The sequence below is a fragment of the Engraulis encrasicolus genome, chromosome 1 (genome assembly GCF_034702125.1).
Source record: "Engraulis encrasicolus isolate BLACKSEA-1 chromosome 1, IST_EnEncr_1.0, whole genome shotgun sequence".
Taxonomy (NCBI): domain Eukaryota; kingdom Metazoa; phylum Chordata; class Actinopteri; order Clupeiformes; family Engraulidae; genus Engraulis; species Engraulis encrasicolus.
This window is the reverse complement of record NC_085857.1, coordinates 36,119,914-36,140,958: the sequence shown is the minus strand read 5'-3', so window position 1 is coordinate 36,140,958 and position 21,045 is coordinate 36,119,914. Positions and strand designations below refer to the sequence as shown.

The 21,045-nt window shown below is 42.8% G+C and overlaps 1 protein-coding gene across 1 annotated transcript; it reads right to left on the bottom strand.

The window, feature by feature from the left end:
• Window positions 1–782: 782 nt before the first annotated feature.
• Window positions 783–20,809, bottom strand: LOC134465265 (rho GDP-dissociation inhibitor 1-like). Its single transcript, XM_063218871.1, has 6 exons — window positions 20,707–20,809; window positions 16,109–16,308; window positions 11,445–11,534; window positions 10,250–10,326; window positions 9,262–9,325; window positions 783–1,469 (listed from the first exon to the last, which is right to left on the bottom strand). Exons 2-6 carry the CDS (start codon window positions 16,302–16,304, stop codon window positions 1,267–1,269), a joined length of 630 nt encoding a protein of 209 aa, XP_063074941.1. The 5' UTR covers window positions 16,305–16,308; window positions 20,707–20,809; the 3' UTR covers window positions 783–1,266.
• Window positions 20,810–21,045: the final 236 nt, after the last annotated feature.

Here is a 21,045-nt window from a genome sequence, read left to right as displayed (position 1 = left end):
ATGCAGTGTTAATACAACACTTAGAGAGTACTCTGGGACCAAAGATGTTAAACCGACTCTCTTACTGTTGAGTTAACGCTGCACAATTTACTATGTTAGTGGTCTGGGGTTACGTTTCTCGAAAACGTAGTTGACAGCCAGTTAGCAACTTGGGTAGTCGTCAATGGCAAATTGCGCCACAAACACCAAAGTAGCTAACCCAGTTAGCAACTATGGTTTTCGAGAAATGCACCCCTGGGGTGAGTTTCTCAAAAGAGAAGTTGTTAGCCTGTTAGCAACTTCGGTAGTTGCCAATGGGAAAATGCATTGAAAACAACAAAGTAGCTAATGTAGTAAGCAACTTTGTTTTCGAGAAATGCACCCCTGGTTAGTAAGCCACGCAGACATCCTCCTCAGTTGATCTAGTGGTGGAACTAAATTGGTAAGAGAGCGAGGTGCAATACATGGGATGGTTAGTGATGAGAATGAAAGAGATCGGATGGTTGGTGTAGTAGTGGTCTGGTTAAAGACGGGTGGGGGGGGGGGGGGGGGGGGGGGGGGGGGGGGGGGGGGGGGGGGGGGGGGGGGGGGGGGGGGGGGGGGGTCATGGGGTCAGGCGTAGAATTGTGGGTGTGCACTGTGTGTACAGTGTACAGTTAGCCGTCTGGACGGAGGGGGGGGTGCATGGTTGGGGGGGGGGACGACGGTAAGGCTAAAAAGATGAACCTTTGAGGCGAAGACAGAAGTAAATAAGAGAGAGAGAGAGAGAGAGAGAGAGAGAGAGAGAGAGAGAGAGAGAGAGAGAGAGAGAGAGAGAGAGAGAAAAGGGAATGAAAAGGAAGGATGGATGGAGGGGTAGGGAGTAGGCAACAGTAAAAAAGGCGGCTGATGTAGAGCCTGAGACCTTTGAAATGAGCACAAGTAAATTAAAAAAAATGAAACCTCAAAGGACTGAAATGAAAGGAAAGTGAAAAAAATTATGAAAGGGGGAACAAATGAGGAGAGAGAGAGAGAGAGAGAGAGAGAGAGAGAGAGAGAGAGAGAGAGAGAGAGAGAGAGAGAGAGAGAGAGAGCACTAATGGTGAGAAAAGGAATGGGAAGAACAAATGAGAGAGATATAAGGAATGAAGGGGGGGTGGGGGCAATGAATGGAGGGGTGTGGAGGTTGGGGCTGGTGGGAGGGGAAGGGTGCATCATTATCATCATCAGCAGCAGGGAGGGAGCTGAGGGAAGGCAGGCCCCCAGGCCCCAGAGGCCCCGGGGCCCCACCCCTCCAGCTGAGCTCATTCATTCCGTCCAGTCTTTCTTTATGTCCAGGTTCCACTCCCACGACAGGTGGTCATGCTTGTCGTCGTCGGTGAACTTGGACTTGATGTTGTAGGTGCCGCGCGCCAGCATGCCCTTAGGCGCCTCCTCCAGTGGGGTCAGGAAGTCGTACTCGGCCGTCGGCCGCGGCCCGTAGCTGCCCACCATGTAGTCGGACTTGTCGACTAGGGAGAGGAGTGGAGAGGAGAGGAGAGGAGAGAGGAGAGAGGACAGGGGAGAGGAGAGTAAAGGAGGGGAGAGAAGAGGGCAGGGGAGAGGAGAAGAGGAGAGGGGAGGACAGGGGAGAGGAAAGGAGAGGAGAGGAGAGGAGATGACAGGGGAGCAGAGAGGAGAGGAGAGGAGAGAAGAGAAGAGCGGAGAGGAGAGGAGAGAGGAGAGAGGACAGGGGAGAGGAGAGTAAAGGAGGGGAGAGGAGAGGACAGGGGAGAGGAGAAGAGGAGAGGAGAGAAGAGAAGAGAAGAGAAGAGAAGAGAAGAGAAGAGAAGAGGGGAGGAGGTGAGAGGAGATGGGAGAGGGGAGGAGGAGGGGGGGGGGAGAGGAGAGGAGCAATACGTTAGATAGGTTACAACCAACTAACCAACAAGCGGTTACAATACATTACAGTACATTTGGCAGTCGCTTTTAACAAAGTGGTAAGTTAGAGACGGTAGCAGTGCAACATGCCATCACCATGGAGCATTATTTCCGGAGAAGAGAGATAGGTGACGTGACAGGAGAAATGACGCTACGTTGATTATTATTTCCGCAGCCAGTGAGACATGTTGACTGGTGGGAGTGCAATATTTTGGGAGACTTTTTGAGGGGAAAATCACTGGACAAGTGTAATATTTCATTGTGTGTCACAATCCCTGTATTAGGTGAACAACCCATGAGCAAATTTGAGAAAGCTTAGGCTGAAGCAAGACAGGAGATTATGCAACAATGAGAGCTCAATCGGTGTGTGAGCCTGCAATGGCAAAACAGCAGCCCTGTCAGTCAGCCTGCCACATGAGACTTCTATCAAACACTGTTCATTTCCACCTAGGGATGCAAATTATCGATTAATTCATTAATCATTAGTCGATGGTCTTATCGATCGACTTACGATTAATTGATAAGCAGCGTTATCCCTCCGAAATCTCAATGCTTCTCGAAAAAAAAAAACCTACTAAATCTAAAAATTTTAATTAAAAATTGAGATAAAATACCACATTTAAACTAATTATTTTTTACTTCTTTAATCAAAGGTGATTTAAATATTCCCACTATTCACACCTCTCTTCACACGCACTCTTCACATGCCCATTTCACCGGGGTCTCTTGTCAGTTGAATTGACGATTAATTGCGATTAATGTTTTTCAATCGATTAACACATTGATCGATTAAAGTCAATTCATTGTTTGCATCCCTATTTCCAACATGAATTTATGAAATCAAGGGGTTAACCGCATAACTCAGCTGCTGTGAACATGAAAATGTAATCAAATCAGCCATTCAGATTCATGTAGGCATGAATCAAACGGTCAAAAGGTTTTTGTATTTCTCAGTCACACACACTGGATATCTAAGCATATAAGGTAGCAAAAAAGGAGAGAAAAATGATGGATCAAAGATGGCAACTCTGCCCTTGCCTTATTGGAAGAAAATAAATAATGACAATGGAGACTGACATATGGGGAAAGATTGAAGTCGCTCGTACATATTTTGATCACATTCAAGATATGTACACTTAGAGGTGATACGACTAAGTACCTGATCATTTTAAACAACAATTGTTTTTACAAGCTACATATCAAATCAAATCAAAATGTCTATAGCATATGCATATGACTCAGAGTGCTTTCAAAATACCCATACACGTACACATTCCCACACCAGCATGCCAGACGTGAAAATCTGTTTTAGGCTATGAGCCGAGGGGTCGACCGGTGCCATCTGGGGGGAGGAATGCTAGCAATGTTTTTTGGCAAGGTATATCCCCCCACTAGTAGAAAAAGCTTGATAGCAGTCATGGGGTGGTAGCGAAATCACTTTTTTCAGCTCTTGAAGTTACTACCCCCCTATAATAAATACTGTTTTTTAATATCGGCTGTATATGTAGTTATGGCTTATGTTGGGGGTATTGCCAATATCCTATACCGTCGTGCTTGTTATCACTGGAAAGGGGACCTTTCAGGCTTTCATTTCAGCCCATTAATGAATCTGTCTGACATACACAGAAGCCACAGCACGTCATTAAACCAGAAATAGCTCCCATTTCCACACACATTGTGCCAAAACTGTGCACTTTCGTTTACATCTGTGGCATGAAAGAACACCAAGGACACCAAAGTTAACAACCTCAATACTCAGGGCACTCTACCGATTCAGAAAATGTATAATATGCCCATGCTATCATTTAGTATATGTCTGTGAGACCCTTAAATGTCACTTGTGCAACCAGCAAAAATGTCTTCAAAATCGGACCCAATAGAATGGACTAATACAATGCCGGTATCACTTTACTTAAACAAACTTTGTTTATACTGTAGTTCATATGTGAATGTACATAACATTCACAAGTTGTTAAAGTATTCAATTATTGTAGTGCAGTGTTTCTCAAAGTGGGCCGGAAGCCCCCCTAGGGGGGCGCGTGAAGTCAGAAGGTTTTTCTTTTTTAATACTTTTCTGCTTTGCCATTAAGTCACTAATATTTAGAGAACATAGGCCATACTGTACGTGTATATCATGCTCTAATAAACTTCACAACGGCCTATTTATTTGTATTTTCGTAACCATTTTGCTCGAGGGGGGCGCAGACAGACACCCTTCCTCTGAAGGGGGGAATGGCACGAAAAATTTGAGAAACACTGTTGTAGTGTATGTGAAGAAATACAATCTAGATGGTAGGCCCTGCAATGATAGGGCATTGGGTAACACTTTACTTAAACCACTCAAATATGGTATCTCATTAATTTAGATAAATGTTCATATACAACATTTTATACAGGCTATTTCACAAACAAATAGACTGAGACCCTATACAAGCGGTTACAAGCCAATAAAGAAACATGTTGCAAAGGGAATATGTTTAATGAAAGAATAGTTTCATGTAGATTTATATTATTTCGTCGTCAGTACTCTTCATCTTCCATGTCATCCCCTTCATCTGAACTGTCTATGGTTGCCTGGTTTCCGCACACTCTCAGTTTACACGTCTGTGCACCTGAGGCCATTTACCAGACAAACACAATGATGGCTAGAGCATTTTGTAGTGCAGTTGCACGAAAGAAGGTCCAGGACAGCTTGGGATATTGTCAATATTCTATACAATAGCGCTTGGTATTACTGGAAAGGGGACCTTTCATTCTTTCATTTCAGTCCATTGCTGAATGTTTCTTACACATACAGAGGTCACAGCACTTCATTAAACCAGACATAGGTCACATTTTCTCACAAATGTTGGCTAAACTGTTTGATTTCGTTTATCTCTGTGGCATGAAAGAACGCCAAGGACACAAAATTACACAACCTCAATACTCGGTGGACTCGGAAAATGATAATATGCCCATACAATTATTTTGTATATGTTTGTGAGGGCCTAAAATTTGACTTGTGTAACCACCAATAGTCTTCAAAATAGTAGCCAATATAGCAGGTCATTAGCTGGAAATATCAGGCCTTTTTTCCTGCCAATGTTTGTGCTGGCATTCACAGAGGTCATTAAACCAATAATTTCTCGGCCCTATCGTGGCCTAATGGTAGGACACTGGTGACCCGGGTTCGATTCTGAACCGTGCCCTTTGCCGACCCTCCCCCATCTCTCCCTCCCAACTGGCTTCCTGTCACCTCCTTCACTGTCCTGTCTCATATAAACAAAAAATAAAGGCTTGAAAAGCCCCCCCCAAATACTCAAATGATCACTCCTGCCAATTTCAATATGCTGTTGTATTGCTCACATTACCCTTGACTTGTCAGTACCCGGAGATGCTGCATGCTGCTATTCTAATGGGGGCAGATTTTGTTTACATTTAAAAAAAATCTTAACATGGGCCTACTCCAAATATTTTCCCAAAAGGTAACACCTGCCCCCATTACAATGACCAGGATCTTGGAAAAGGCTGAAGAAAAAAAAATCTCTGGTACTGACAAGTCCAGGGTAGTGTGAGCATTACATGCATGTTGAAATTGGCTGGCGTTATCCTTTAAACCAGTAATTTCTCACTGTATGATTTATGTTGTCCCTATACCATGGGAAACCATCAGGGTCACAAAACCAAATGATTTTAAAAATCTAGGCATGCTGTTGATTCAGAAAATGTATAATGTACCCATACAACATTTGCAGGAGCCTTTAAATGACCGTAATGATCCTCAAGGCCCTAATGACCTATTTTCTGACCAGCATGAATGTATGTGCATAAGAATGTATAAATCCGCTTTGAAATGGTACTGTTGTCAGTAAATGATCAAATTGCACATACAGCACTGCTTAATAATAGACATATTGTCCTGCCAGACATTTCACAGATTACTGACCAAAAGCTTATTGAAAGAAATTGAAAAATATTTCCCAAAATGTAATATGGTAGCCCTTCCCCAAATGATAATTTCAAAGGCTAATTTTTTGCTATAGAGAAAATGTGTGTGTGTGTGTGTGTGTGTGTGTGTGTGTGTGTGTGTGTGTGTGTGTGTGTGTGTGTGTGTGTGTGTGTGTGTGTGTGTGTGTGTGCGTGCGTGCGTGTGTGCGTGTGCGCGAGCAGAAGAAATTCAAACTTGATGCCATCTGAAATTTGTGTCAAAATTCAATATGGCTGCTATTTCCCAAAATGGATGACTTTCATGCATTTTTCTCAATACTGTGGGGCCATAATATAGGCCTACTACATAGTAGATTACTTTTTTCAGCACTTCTCTGTTATAATCTCTTACAGATATTTTACCAAAGGTTGACTAAACAAACAAAAAATAAGTTGATTTCACTTCCTTGAAGCAGAGAATAGTCCTCCTACAATGGTCAAATGGCACATAGACAGTCAACTGCTGAAATAACTAGGCCTATGGTCCTTGCAATGACGTAAGCCTATACTATTCATTGATGAGTACGGTTCCTTTTTTTAGCACAATTATTTCCTATTGCCTAATGGACAAATGTATTCATTCATTCATTCTTTCTTTCATTTGATTAGGACAATACACACTAATCAATACATCAGTTAAAAAAACATCAATATAAATATGTTGGTATTTGCATAGTTGCCAAATGTCATCCGTAGTCCTAAGGCAGGTAGCCATAATAAAAAAACAATACTGCATTACAGTAGACATGACATTTTACCACAAACACCAAATATATCCAGAGTAAAACAATGTTCATACTATTAATTAATAGGAGCAGGTCTGGTTTGTTTTCAGCCACTGTTTACGGGTGATTTTGAAGATGCTGATGTTGTCACATAGCCTGGCCACGCCAAACCCCTAGGGGCGTCTAGATTTCTAGGCTAGTTGTCACACAGTCCGATATGAGCATGGCTGAACAATAGAAGGTGAATTTCGATTTTGCCACCGTGACATATCCTAAAGAAAGTGGTCAAAAATTGCTCAATTAAACATATACACACCACTGCTGAAACTAGGGCATCTCAAATTCCCTCCAACATTCAATATGGTAGACGTTTCTGAAACTATTCCAAATATTTTATCATTAACATTTATCCACCCTTACCCCCACCTGCTCTACAGTATCTCACCCCCACTCCTCTCCCCACCCTACAGTGTCGCCCCCCCCCCCCCCCACTCCACAGTGCCCCCCCAGTCACCTCCCCCCACTCAACAGTGCCCTCCACTCACTTTCCTCCACTACCCTGGCCTTGCCCCCCACCCAACAGTGCTCCCCCTCAATTGCCCCCACTCACCTCACCCCTACTTCTCCCCCTTGCCCCCCCCCCTAACTCTACATCTACTGTACATACAGTGCCTCCCCATGCCCCCGCTCATCTCTTTTATCTCCTTACGTCTTATGTCTCCTTACATTTCCTTACGTCTATAAAGAGATAGGACAGAATTGGACTTAAATTATAAATGGTCATTATGGCCTTTTGTAAGGCTCTCACAATACATTGTATGGGTATATCATGCATTGTCTGAATTAGCAGAGTGCCTTGAGTATTGAAATGGTTGGGGTTTGTGTCCTTGATGTTTTCCCATGGTTTACAGTACGTAGGGACTAAAGAAAGCCTACAGTTTAGGCGACATTTGTTATTATTATTTCTGGTTTAATGAAGTGCTGTGACCTCTGAGTATGTCAGACAGATTTAGTAATGATCTTAAATGAAGGCCTAATGCCAAGCAGTGATGCCAAGCAGAAACTTTGGAAGGAAAAAGGCCCAATACTTCCAACAGATGACCTGCATGTATTGGCTATTATTTTGAAGACTTTTGCTGGTTGCACAATTCAAATTTAACGCTCTCACAAACGCATACAAAACAATTGTATGGGCATATTATACATTTTCTGAATCGGCAGACTCCAAAGAGTATTGAGGTTGTCCAATTTTGTGTCCTTGGTGTTCTTTCACGCCACAGAGATAAACGAAAGCAGACAGTTTAGCCAAGAGTTGTTGGAAAATGTTAGCTATGTCTGATTTAATGAAGTGCTGTGACCTCTGTGTATGTCAGACAGATTCACCAATGATCTTAAATGAAAGCCTGAAAGGTCCCCTTTCCAGTAATACCAGGCACCATGGTATAGAGTATTGGCAATACCCCACGAAATGAGCCTGAACTAGACATGCATCCGAATTCAAACATGGAATTTAATAGAGGGGGGTAGTCACTTCAAGAGCCGAAAAAAGGGGTTTCGCTACCACCCCGTGACTGCTATCAGGCTTTTTCTAGTAGTGGGGGGATATACCTTACCAAAAAAAAATGTTAGCATTCCCCCCCCCAGATGGCACCGATGGCCAAAATTTGGGGCCATAGCTCAAGGCCTATTTCTACTCATCACATTTTCATCAAGCGGGCTTATCTTCATTTATTTGAGAAGCAGCCAAACTGAGATCAGTATAAGCTGCTGACTGCAGTGACGTTGCCAACGTCTTGCCTAAGACTCAAGACATTTGGTATTGTATAATACATGATGGATACGGTCACTATTTATTATCTTATCTTAAGGTTTTTAATTCTCATCCACTTTGATATTTTTTTAATCTTTTTATTCTATTCATTTCATGTTTTTACCTTGATGTTTTAAGTTTTTAATTCTTTCTTGAAACTTTTATTCTTTTGTATGTGAAGGACATTGAATTGTACTTCTGTCTGAAATACGCTATATAAATAAGCTTGTCTTGACTTGACTATTTTTGCTGTCTAGTAGTTGTCGCTGGACTCTTTTTTTGTCGCATTGCCACTATTTTGTACAGTTGCTGCATGTGACAAGTGAAATTACATTTTGAGCTTGGAGCTAGATTCATTTTTGGCAATGTCCAGCAGGGGGAGACTCTACAACCCCAGAGTACTTATTTCATAAATTCCCAAACTTTACATGACAACGAGGACCCCCATATACCGGTAGATTCCAACCAAGTCTTCAAACATATTTTTGGTTTATATTGGCTTACTTTAACTTCTGTGTATTCAATTATTTATTCTGCTTTGCTACACTTTTCCGGCCAACCCGCCACTGTTCCCCTGGCTAGCCTGATTATCATCGACTTTCAAATCTCTTCGAGACTTGGTCTGACCAAGACCATAACAATTGACATTTCCCAAATGGCATGGCTGATCCACCTCCCTTGGTTTGCTACTGGTTGTTTGCTTCAAGACAAAGTGGGAGCAGTTCCTGGTTTTCCTAGAGCTCAAAAACGATATTTGTATTGCTTCTGGCCTGACTAAAAGTTCCGCTGAAGGCGTTGTGTCACTAGGAGGGCGCGGCCTGTCTACCCCCTAGCATCCCCTTGCGGCCCCCATTTTGAAAATCACTCTCCCAGAGTACTTACTTCGTACGCCCTTCCTGTAAGTTTGCTGGATGAACTTGAGGCCAGACACAATCTCCTTGTTCACCTGCAGGAATAACACATACTAGGGTGAAAAGTGGCAATGTGGCAAAAGCCTTTAGTCCAGTAAACAGAAGTTTTCCAGTATTACAAACACAATTATAACAAACTTATCCTGCAATAATCACACACACTCTGCAGAAGCCTGGCTCTCATGCAGATCCTTCATGCTTCGTGCATCTTCGTTAAACTTCGTGAGCTCGCACGAGGGTCTTAAAATCTTAGACGAGCCCGAATGGAATCAGATATTTCACAGCCTGTCCAATCAGAATCGCAGGGCAGGATCGCGGGGCGGAGTATATACAAGTCAGTGGTTGAAGTAATACGTGCTTAAAAAAAAGCCATGTGTATTCTTCAATCAAGTTCGAGCTGTTTTGAACACACACTGGCCTTTCCAGAGCTAAACAATTGACAATGTTCCAGATGGTTGGTAACAACCATCACGTGAGAACCAGGTTAACTCTGCAGTTTGGCAACCAGCAACCAGAGAACGGAGTGCATGAAAATTCGAAATGCCTGTTGCAATAACGTGTGCTCCTACGTTGCATGAGTGTAGCCTAAAGTACCCATGTAACAGAGTTTGAATTACTTTTCAAATAACAAATTAGCTGTGTCATCAGATGATCAATTTGTCAAGAGTGCATCTCCATGCATTCTGATTAGTCTGGTAAACAGCAATTATTACGAAAGCAATTTGTATGAGCTTCTAAAAATAAACAGATCCTTTCTTATAAAGACCTGTGAGACAGAGTGCATATATGCGTAACTATATTCGAGCAGTTACGCAACAATGCAGTCATGATGGAAAACATAAAATGAATACAGCTCGGCATGTGCAGGCATCTCTTGATGTGATAAATCACTGCAATTCATGAGCAGAACCGTGATACTGTAAGAAACACAAAGGGTTTTCATTTCGGAGGCAGCTTACCTTGAAGCTGATCTTAATTCTATACTCCACGCCTTCTTTAAGCACAAAGCTCTGCTTCTTATAAGACTCCAGGTCTCCTGTCAAACGCAACACAACAACAGAGGGATTTAACATTTCCAATGAAAAAAAAAAAAAGATATCGGTTCGGAAACATTGTTGAGAACAACAATGTATGCAAAATAGATTGTTTTGAGGAAATAAGAGAGATATAAAGGTGTGGATTAAGTTCAAGTTCAAGAGTTTATTTGCCATGTCAACAAAGTTGATAGGATTTTTTGTGGCATATCCCCAACATCAAATCAAATACAAACAATGGACAAGACACACAGCTGCAAAGCAAATACAATAAATATAACCATGGGTAGACACAAACAGTGAACAGAGAGGGTCCCAGCAGACATTACACAGCAGTGGAATTACAGATTATGCTGAAATAATAAAGTGCATTAAGGGCAAAGTGCATAGAGAGTGGGAAATTATGGCACGTTAAGATGTCTGATAGTCAGTGAGTTCCTAAATCTGGATGTGGGTGCAGTGTTGCTTCTATATCTCTTGCCTGATGGGAGGGTGTTGATTAGATGATGAGCTGGATATGAGGGATCCACACTAATAGGCACCATAGCAACGGGATGGGGCTTCATCAGACCCAAACCCAGCAGTGTACCGTCTTATGTGGAGCATGAAGGGCAAGTTCCACATTTTTTTTCTCTCGAATATCTTTAATGCAGCAGAACAATGTTTTGACTGCGATTCTCAGAAAGACCTAAAGACCTGAAGAAAGACCTCACAAGGTCAAAATATTGCTCCGTGCCATGGATTAAAACTTAAGCGAAGGGTTTCAAGTGGGCAGACATCTTTCTTTTTTTAAGTATATATATTTTTTGGCCTTTATTATTATAGGACAGTGTGAGAGTAGACAGGAAATGATTGGGAGAGAGAGACAGGGAAGGGTCGGGAAATGACCCCAGCCGAACTCGAACCGGGGTCCCTGTGGGCAATATAAGCCCAAATGTGGGGGGCTTAGCGCGCTGCGCAACAGCGCCCCTGGGCAGATGTCTTTCTACCAAAGATTCTCTAATTCTAATGTATTTAGTTTCTCTGTTTTTACTACAACTTGTATCTGACTTTGTCCAGCACCATGCCACAGGCTATGCATTTTTTTCTTAACTGAGTAAATGGGATAAGCCTTTCTCACCTTGCAGGTCTAGCGTGAGGGGATGTGGGGCCTGTTCACACATCAGTGTCAGCCGCGTGACCTGCACATTGGGGACACCTGGGTCTGCAACTGTGGAGAGAACACATAACATTACAGTGCATTTAGGAGACTTTTTCATCCAAAACCACTGACAAAGACCTGCATGGTCGAAATGTGTCGGGCAGTCTTTTACCTTCAAGAAAAGTTAAAAAACAGCAAAACCAGAGTGCACATTTTCCTCCTTTTTTGAGATGCATTACCCACAAAAACGGTTCAGCACCTGTGTTAAAAATCTGGATCCCCGCAGCGCCTCCGTGTTTTTCTTTTTTCTGACCACTTACAACATACACACTTAAAAATGAAGAGCTTCACTGCAAAGTGACGGACAGTATATCCATTTTGGAACATTTTGGAAAATGGACATCTTTGTATTGGGCACTGCATTGCGAAATGCATTTGATAAGGGTTTAAAAAGTATGTTCTCAAAGTATTTGAATGGCAAGACTTCATACATTAGAATAGATCAAAGGACGTCTGAACAGTTGCTTCTAATAATAAAATGCAAAAGTCAAAAAATGGCGCTTATGTCATTTTGCAACGAAACCCTTCAAATGTACCCCAGCTTGGCAGACCTATGTAGGTTTTAGCAGAACAATTACTGTATGTACCTTCTAAGGGATCACATTACACTACATTTTCCAGAAGCTTTTATCCAAAGCCGCTGAACTTACAACATTACCCAATCAATGCATGCACAACGTGCGGGTAGAATACCGAAGGCAGAGGCATGGCAAGGTTATTTCAGGCAGGTATACATGGGTTCACCGTGTTTGTAAAAAATTATGTTATGAAGAGGGGCAGAAGGATTCAGCTGAGAGGGGGCGAGCTTAGTTCCCATTGGGGGGCATTAGTCTATTTTATCTTTCAAAACTAAGAGGGGCACTGGGAGGCTTATGATGAGGTCCAGGGGGTGTTGTGAGGCTTATGATGAGGTCAGAGGGGCGTTTGTTCAAAAAAGGTTGAGACCCACTGCTAGTCTTGTAACAGCTGGTAGCTTTTTAAGCACAAACACATACAGTATGTTGTCACACCCATGTAATGTGGTCATCTATCACCATCAGGACGCCTCATACAGTCAGTATATCATAGCTCAGGGAAGACCAGCGCATTTATTGAACCTAAATAGTGAGACACATGCACTACTTTCAGTGTGTTCAGTGTGCTACCTGGCTCTGTCTGCCATGACTGATCAAGTACAGGCAGAGGCACACACAGGGGAGAAACCAGACATCACCTGATTGCTAGACATTTGAATGAATCAGATCCATTTCAAACAGTTCCAATTGTCCTGATGCTACCTAAAAATCTAATTTCTAATAATCTTTCATAGTGTTTTGGGGAATTATTATTATTATTATTATTATTATTTTTACTGCTTAAAAAAAGAATGTTACTGCTTTTAAAAAAAAAAGAATTTTAGGCTCTCATACCAGCATAAGGAGATTTTTTTGAATCTTGAATGAGCATCTAAGCGTCGCCATCCTCCATCTGTAGGCTACTTGCAATGTTTTCTTTTACCAAGTCATCGTCAGCCGCTTTCAGCTGCTCCTAGTAGTTGCACATGTCTCTGCTAGGTGTCATAATAATGACATAATGTAACGTGTAGCACACTGTCCTGGGGTGAATTTCTCAAAACCAAAGTGGCTTACTACATTAGCTACTTTGTGGTTTTCAATGCATTTTCCCATTGGCAACTACCGAAGTTGCTAACAGGCTAACAACTTCTCTTTTGAGAAACTCACCCCTGTTCTGCCACAAGCATAACAATAATATTATGAATGACTCTGCCCTGCCCCGCTGCCTGGTGACGGACGCTGGTCCGGGCACATGTAGGTGAGTCATTTCACATGACTGTGACACACACACACACAACACCAGCGAGCGCTACACACCACAGCGAAGAGGAGACAAATCGAACCCCACAACCCCAGGCAACACAAATACAAGACTTGACAATGAGGTGGGAGACACCAACTATACACATCTGTGTGTGTGTGTGCGTGTGTGTGCGTGTGTGTGTGTGTGTGTGTGTGTGTACTCTCATAATAAAAAAACAAAAACAAAAACAACAAAACCCTTCCTTGCATCTGCACTTGTTGTTCTGTATATTTCCTGTGCACTTCGTATCTGCTAGCGATGTTGGCTATGATTATGTCCTCTTTTGAAAGTCATTTTGGTTACAAACCGTCTGCCAAATGCAATGTAACGTGATGTAATATAATGTAATACCTACTGTATATAGTACAAGGGATTGGTTTGAAGGAACAATAAATCCATGTATGTAATAACTTTGAATGGCAAATGTTGTCTGACTTTAGGCATTTCAGAAAACCATATGCAGAGACAACAGAAATTCCAGACGTGCACTTACTCTACACATGGAAGCAGGTATGCGATGGAATCAAAGTAACACCATCAAAAAGCTTAGAGACATTCTGAAGACATATATCACAGCAGAAGAATGTCGGCTCTTGAAGCTCTGTGTATGGTTAGTATATACAGCCTATGCCAACATGAGCAGACAGTTGATTATTTCCACATGCGCGTTATCCCACATGGGAAAGTATGCACTCTTTATATCAAGGGTGGGGAACCTATGTCTCGAGGGCCAGGCCCATTGAGACCGTCTTAGCTGGCCCCTAATATAATTTTAATGTTATGCAGCTTCATATGAAATATGACATTTTAGAAATTACATTTGCAATACAATTTAGTTATATTTCAGGGGACCTAGAGAAGGTGGGGTCTGTTGTAAAGGTGGCTGACATCAATATAGGCCTATAGTGCAGGGGGAAATCCTGGTTTGTGTTCATAGTACAGCCCTTGGAGGACTTAATAAAATTTAAAGTGCTCCCTTGAATTAAAAAAATCCCCACATCTGCTTTACAGCCTTGTTTTAATCATAAGTGTGCGCAAACTAAGGGATAGCTGTTGTTGCCTATGGGTGCACATCCAAAAAGGCATCAGATAGAGTTGAAAAGACCACACTCTCGTGTGTTAGCTTTACTAAAACAATAACGTAACATGTCCAGATTACCCATGCCGGACACATCCGTGGAATGGCCGTGTTTTAGTGAAGGGAATAAGCAAGAAATTGCAGCAGTCTTTTCTACTCCTTTTAAAGACATAGCACTGTAAAAAGATGTTGAAAACATTTGTTAGACTGGTCCAAAACCCCAGAACTGCGACACCCTGAGGCATTTTTGAGACAATTGAGGACTTTTAGAAAAAAAAAAAAAAAAGAAAAAGAAAAAGGCACAACAAAATACCTCCTCTTAATGTATGTTATCTACAAGTCTTCTGTTGTCCAGTCCTGCACTTTAAATGTCTGTATGAGCACTGTCTATGTCCATACTGTCTTATGTCCATGTATGAGTACTGTCTATGTCTATACTGTCTATGTCCTTACCTAGATTAGTCTATGTCTGTATGGGAAAGCAAGAAACGTAATTTCAAATTCTTTGTATGACCAGTGCATGTAAAGAAATTGACAATAAAACCAACTTGACTTGACTTGATTTTGTAATTTAATTTCTTATGATGTTGAGAAACTGGGTTCAGCTGGGACATTTACAGTCCCAAAAGTTCAATGACCTCTAGAGGTCAACAGAGGTCAGATGCAATTCGACATGCAGCAGTCTTAAATTTGGCACACCCCAAATGACAAAATACTGTTCGTCTCTGCCTTATCTTTTCAAAAAGATTTTGCAACCAGTGTGTTATGCCAACTAGGGCTGCACTATAAGTTGCATGTTATATCACAATTGTCATTGTATGTTAAATGAATCGCATTATCATAGTGTAACTAAAACCATACCAGACAACCAAACGGTTTGATTAAAGCACAAGCCATCAGAATGTGAAATAATAAAGTGGGCTTAATCATCAGAGCGTTGAGTAATCCCTTAAGCTTTGCCTTGGTTGGCATAGCAAACCAGCGGTGCGTTTCTCAAAAGCATAGCTGTTAGCCAGTTAGCACCTTGGGTAGCTGTCAATGGGAAATTGCATTGGAAACAACTAAGAAGCTAATGAAGTTAGCAACTATGGTTTAGAGAAATGCACCCCAGAGCAGGTAGTACAGAGACCTCTGATTTGCATAATGGGAAATTCCTGAAAACCAGTCAAGCGATCAACCATTTGTGTGCTGATATGCATTGTATCGTGACCTCTTGTATCTGTATCACAGCAGACATTGTATTTTGTGCTTGCAGGAAATAACCCAGCCCTAACACACACCGGGGTCATTGTTTCCCGCTGGACTGTTGTGTGTTAGTCAAGGTAGGGTGGCGGGTTAGCCGGTATCTAGAAACATGTGACTGTTGGGATTGTTAATATGAAATATGCATATGAAACTACTTGTTAAAGAGAAGAAATTACATCGGTACATACTTCTGCACACACACGCACACGTCTGACTCCAAGCAGGACCTTCTTGTAGTTCTGAAGAAAGAGGCATGCGCACGCACACACACACACAAACACACACCCACCCACAGCCCCACACCAACTTCATGTCCGTCTCTGAGCGGGGCCTTCTTGTGCTTCCACACACACAAAACACACGCACACGCACAGACACACACAAAACAAAGAGAACCACATACCAACGGCGGCCTCGTGTCCGTCTCCGAGCAGCGCCTTCTTATACTTCTGCAGGCTCTCGTCGTCCTTGTCGAGCTCGTGGATCTCCTGCAGTGTCTTGAGGGCGGGCGGCTTGTAGTTGACCGTCTCCCCGTCGCCCTCCGCATTCTCCGCTGCGATGGCCGCCAACTGCTCCTCGGTGGGCTCCTGCTCAGCCATGACTCTGGATAGAGATGAGAGCAGGGCTCTAAATTAAATTCTTTCATCACCAGCCAAAATGGTTAGTAGATACTGATTGTACTAGCTAGATAGATTGTACTAACACATACTCACTAATTGGTCTACTCTACTCTACTCTGGTCAAAGTGGCTAATTAGTGGGTCTTTTCAACCAGCCAAACTGAAATTTTACCAGCATTTGGCCAGTTGGCTGGTGTAAATTTAGAGCCCTGGATGAGAGTCATGGGTAAGCGGTTAGGGTGCCAGACTTCCAGCCCAAAGGTTGCAGGTTCTAGTCCCGACCCGCCAAGTTGCTGGGGGGAGTAATTAGACAGTTCTGTCCCCCATCCTCCTCCATGACTGAGGTACCCTGAGAAACATGGCACTGTCCCGCCACACTACTCCCTTTCGGGCGCCATTGGGGGCTGCCCCCCCTGCACGGGTGAGGCAAAAATGCAATTTCGTTGCGTGCGGTGTACACTTGTGTGCTGTGGAGTGCTGTGTCACAATGACAATGGGAGTCGGAGTTTCCCAGTTGGGCTTTCACTTCCCTTTCACTTTAGAGTAGAGTACAAAGTAGAGCTGAGCAGAGTTACCTTGTTGTTAAGCTTCTTAAACACATGAGTCAGGCTAGGCCAATCAGGTAATGGGTGCAAATATACACAACAAAATGCAACTGCTTTTGTGGAGGTCTGCACTCTATGAGGGTGATTTCTATTTTCACTCTTTTTTTATGCCACCTTGCTCCTTGTTAAAGTTCTTACTCATGCATGACTACGGAAGTATGGCAAGAACCATAGAATGAAAAAAAAAACAGATATAGAACAGGAAAGAAAAGGAGTAACGTGGAGGAGCTAAAAAGAAGGAGGAAAGCGGAACGAAATGGGGACATTGGGGGAGGATTGGGGGTGGGAAGAGGAAATATGAGGACAGTGACCAGACAAAAAGCAGAAAGATGCGAGAGATTTGGGGAAGGACGACAGACACACACGGATAGATATATTACGGAAGCAGACGGGAAGTGGGGAATGGACAAGACAGACCAACAAGAAGAAAAAGAACCAGGAAGAATAAGATGTATAATAAATGAGTGTGATTAAAACATTTTCCACAGAAATCATGCACAGGGCTTGTGCTAACGCTCTTGCCTAAAGCCATGAACGGACAGGCAGCATTCTCTACACAGGAAAGGAATATATTAGTGGAGTCATTTTTTGTCTCAAGAAACTGGCAGTATACCCAAGGTGGACCATGATGTATAATGAAAGAATGTGATTCCACAAAATCCTCCACAGGGCCTGTGTGTGAAACATTTTTTTGCCTAAAGCAATTACAGGCACCACCCTCTCTACAGCAAAGGAAGATGGATGTCTCCCAACACCCAGGTGTTCAGAAAACACAGATTTATTTCTCCATGTTCAGGTATTTATTTAGCAGGGGGGGGGGCTACATCGGGCTTCATGGAAGTTAATATTAAGCTTACCAATCTAAAGCAATGGGACATCCTTAGTAAGCCATTAAAAGGAAAACTATTAAGCCTATTGCTGGAGTTCAAGTTCATATTTAGTTTACTGGACAAAGCTTGTTTGGTTTTGAGCCAACATATTATTCTTGCAGAGTAGAGGAATCCATCTGTAAGCAGTGGCTGGGGAAGGAATCAACAACCATTAAGACTCTTGACATAGTGGACATTTTTTTTAGTGCGGTGGCTGTTTGACACATGCACAAAGGCAGGAAGAGCGCGTTTGCCTTGACGGCCTTCCAAGAACCACACGCGTTGGTTAGCGCTGATCCTGTTTGGCCTTGTATTGTGGTGTGGTCAGGATTCAAATTCAGTCATTTGATTCTGATAAGAGCCCAAGTAATACGAGACTCCTTCAGACATTTTTTTTTAAAGTCACTAAACAAACATTGCACGAATAAAGCTGCATACTTAATAAAAGCATGTGGCTAACCCTTCAGGGATACTTCATGCTGTGATCAGAAAAACATCTAATTAGAAGAGTTTTTCATATATCTACAAAAAATAATGCTCATCAATCCATCTGGCTGTTTCCCTTGTAGACTCTAAAATGTAGAGAAAGAAATTAAATCTTTACCTCTGAGAGTGCCCTCATTTTTGTTTCTAATATCGAGTAGCCTACATTTCAAATCAATGTAATACTGGAAGAGGCCTGTGGCCTGTGCATGTCAATGCAACCTTTTAAAAATTACACTCCGACTTCCTTGTGGCTGTTGGTTACGTGTAGACCTGAGAGAAGAGAGCCTTCTCCTCTTCACTACTTAGCTTTTTGACCAGCTGGCCTAACATGTACTTTAACGTTGTAGGAGGCCTGTCGCCTCTTCATATCAACACAGCCTTTTGAAAACACGCCCTCCTAAGAGCCTTTTTTATAGTTACGATTTGAAAAAGAGCCCACTCCACTACTACCGGGGCCTCTACTAACAGTTTTGACTGGGCCGGGGCCAAAGTCGTCTGAAAGCCTCGTCCTCCACCTAATGCAGGCGCGGGGAACCTTTTTCATTCGAGGGGCCACTTTAAAATTCCTCCAAGGGCCGTCAAAGTCCTCCCTCCGAGGGCCGCACTATGCACAAAACCAGGATTTCCCCCTGCACTTTAGGCCTATATTGAAGGCAGACAGCTTTAAAACAGACCCCACGTTCTCTTGGTCCGCTGAATATAACTCAATTGTGTTGCAAATCTAAGATTCCCTTAGAATGTTATATTTCATGTAAAGCTGCATAACATTGAAATTATGTCGTTAACGGCCCATGAGACATAGGCTCCTCACCCGTGACCTAATGCATACAATATAGGCTAATGTGGGAACTCAATTCTGCTCCCTACGGGGGCCCGGGACAACTGACCTGTTTATTCCCTCCCTGCTAACTCCCCTGACTTAACCACGGTAAACTTTTTGACCTGTAGGCCTCAGCGTGCGTGGTTGGGATGCTCTACTCACATACCTGTACTCTCCTTCAGGCCTGTAGAAACAAGCAGGTAAATTCCTAAAACCTGCAGAGTGGGAGTTGACAGATAATTATCCCATTCTGCACAGAAATGCACGGCCATCAAAACATTGCCTTCTTTCTGGACCTGAAATCCCACCTTTCTTAATGTCATGTGTTTAAAACATGTTGATGCATGGTGGACACGGCAAAGGTCATTGAGGGTTTGCATAGCCTACCACTGGCCGCCTACAAAGAATTCATAAGAGATTCTAAAGATATGACATTTTTGGTGTTCAGCCAAAGCCATTAAAACTGTACCGCAATAGATGGCGTTGTTGGGGATTGTTGTAGGCCTAAACTGAGACTGACCCCTTCCCATGAGCCATAACAAATTGCAGTGATTCTTGTGGGAGTAGGGGGCATGCTTGACTGTGACTCACTTAAGACTAGGCTACTATGACTTCTAGTGCAGGCAGGTCAAATGTCTCTCTCCAGCATCTTCGAATTAAGTCGACACCACCACGTTTGCCCATTGAGGGATGGAGGGGGTAGAAAACAGAATAGCCTTTGCTGGATGTTGGGAAAATTTAACTCAGTATGAGAATATAAAGAGAATGGAAAATATCACTGCTTGGCACTCTTCTAGAAGATAATTGCATAGGCCTAACAGACGAGATGTTATATAACTTATAGGCATAGCTAGTAGCTGAAGAAGTGTGGCAAGGTAATAAATTGACCTAGAACAAAGGAAATAGGCAATAACGACTATAACAAATGGACAACTTCCTAAATCATTGCCTGAGGTATACGCTTCACACGCGCATTCGTCAAGAGTAGGAATACACTTCTACTGCGCCTTGAGGGATATTTCCCCAGATCGTAGGCCTGCCCTGACAATTGGTAGCGTTGCGTTACATGAATGGCAAAATGTCATTTTTTCCAGTTGCCTCAAGTTGGCTGCTGTGCAGTCTCGTAGGCCTACCACCCAAATATCTTCATGTCGACACCAGCGCCGTATAATAAGGCTACTTCAGATAATCAGCTTACATCAGAAACATGACACCCACCCGTTTCAGACAGTTGGCTACATTGTAAGCGAGAGTGAGTAGGTAAATGTACAGCTCAGCTGGAAAGGGATGCACAGGGTTACATTGTTCATCTTCACCCGCACCATCTGTCCAATTATTTCCAACCGGTCCATTTTCACAGTAATAATACAAAAAAGATCTCGGCATACTGCATCTTCATTCCTTAGCGGATAATGAGGAGAAAGGGAATGTCGTGTCATTCGCCATACATCGAAAAGCCGAGAATCCTAGGTGTGCTTTGACACAAAAAGCCTCAGCCCCAATTGTTTTGCCGGTTTCCGAGTTAAAGTTATTTTGTCGCGTTGCATATTGATACTAATTGCATAAATATTACACACTCCTTTTCACAGAAGCAGCTCTTACCGTTAGCTTTCGCCGATGCGTTTTCGTCTGCCTTCACCAATTGTCTGGGCACCGTCGCTTTGTGCAAGTATGGCGAACTAAAAGCGGAGACGCCCGCACTGCACTACCCGCTTCCGGGAAAGACGCAGCGTAAGTTCCCGAAGGCATGTCAGCTAGCTGCGACTTGAAGGAGTGGTCCGTACTTGTTGAGCTGTACGTTATGGTGTAACTGCACATACATCGAAAAAAGCACTCCCTTAAAAGTAACATACAGTCTTGAACTTGTGTCATTAAAGATTGAACTCAAAGCTCGCAACATGTTTATCCACGGTAAATGGTTGATTGGCTTATTGTAATAGG

Coding starts and splice junctions, on each gene's coding strand:
- LOC134465265 (XM_063218871.1), bottom strand. CDS start 16,304: ATGGCTGAGCAGGAGCCCACCGAGGAGCAGTTGGCGGCCATCGCAGCG. Junction 10,327..11,444: donor CCTCACGCTAGACCTGCAAG/GTGAGAAAGGCT, acceptor TGCGTTTGACAG/GAGACCTGGAGTCTTATAAG. Junction 9,326..10,249: donor GAATTAAGATCAGCTTCAAG/GTAAGCTGCCTC, acceptor TTATTCCTGCAG/GTGAACAAGGAGATTGTGTC.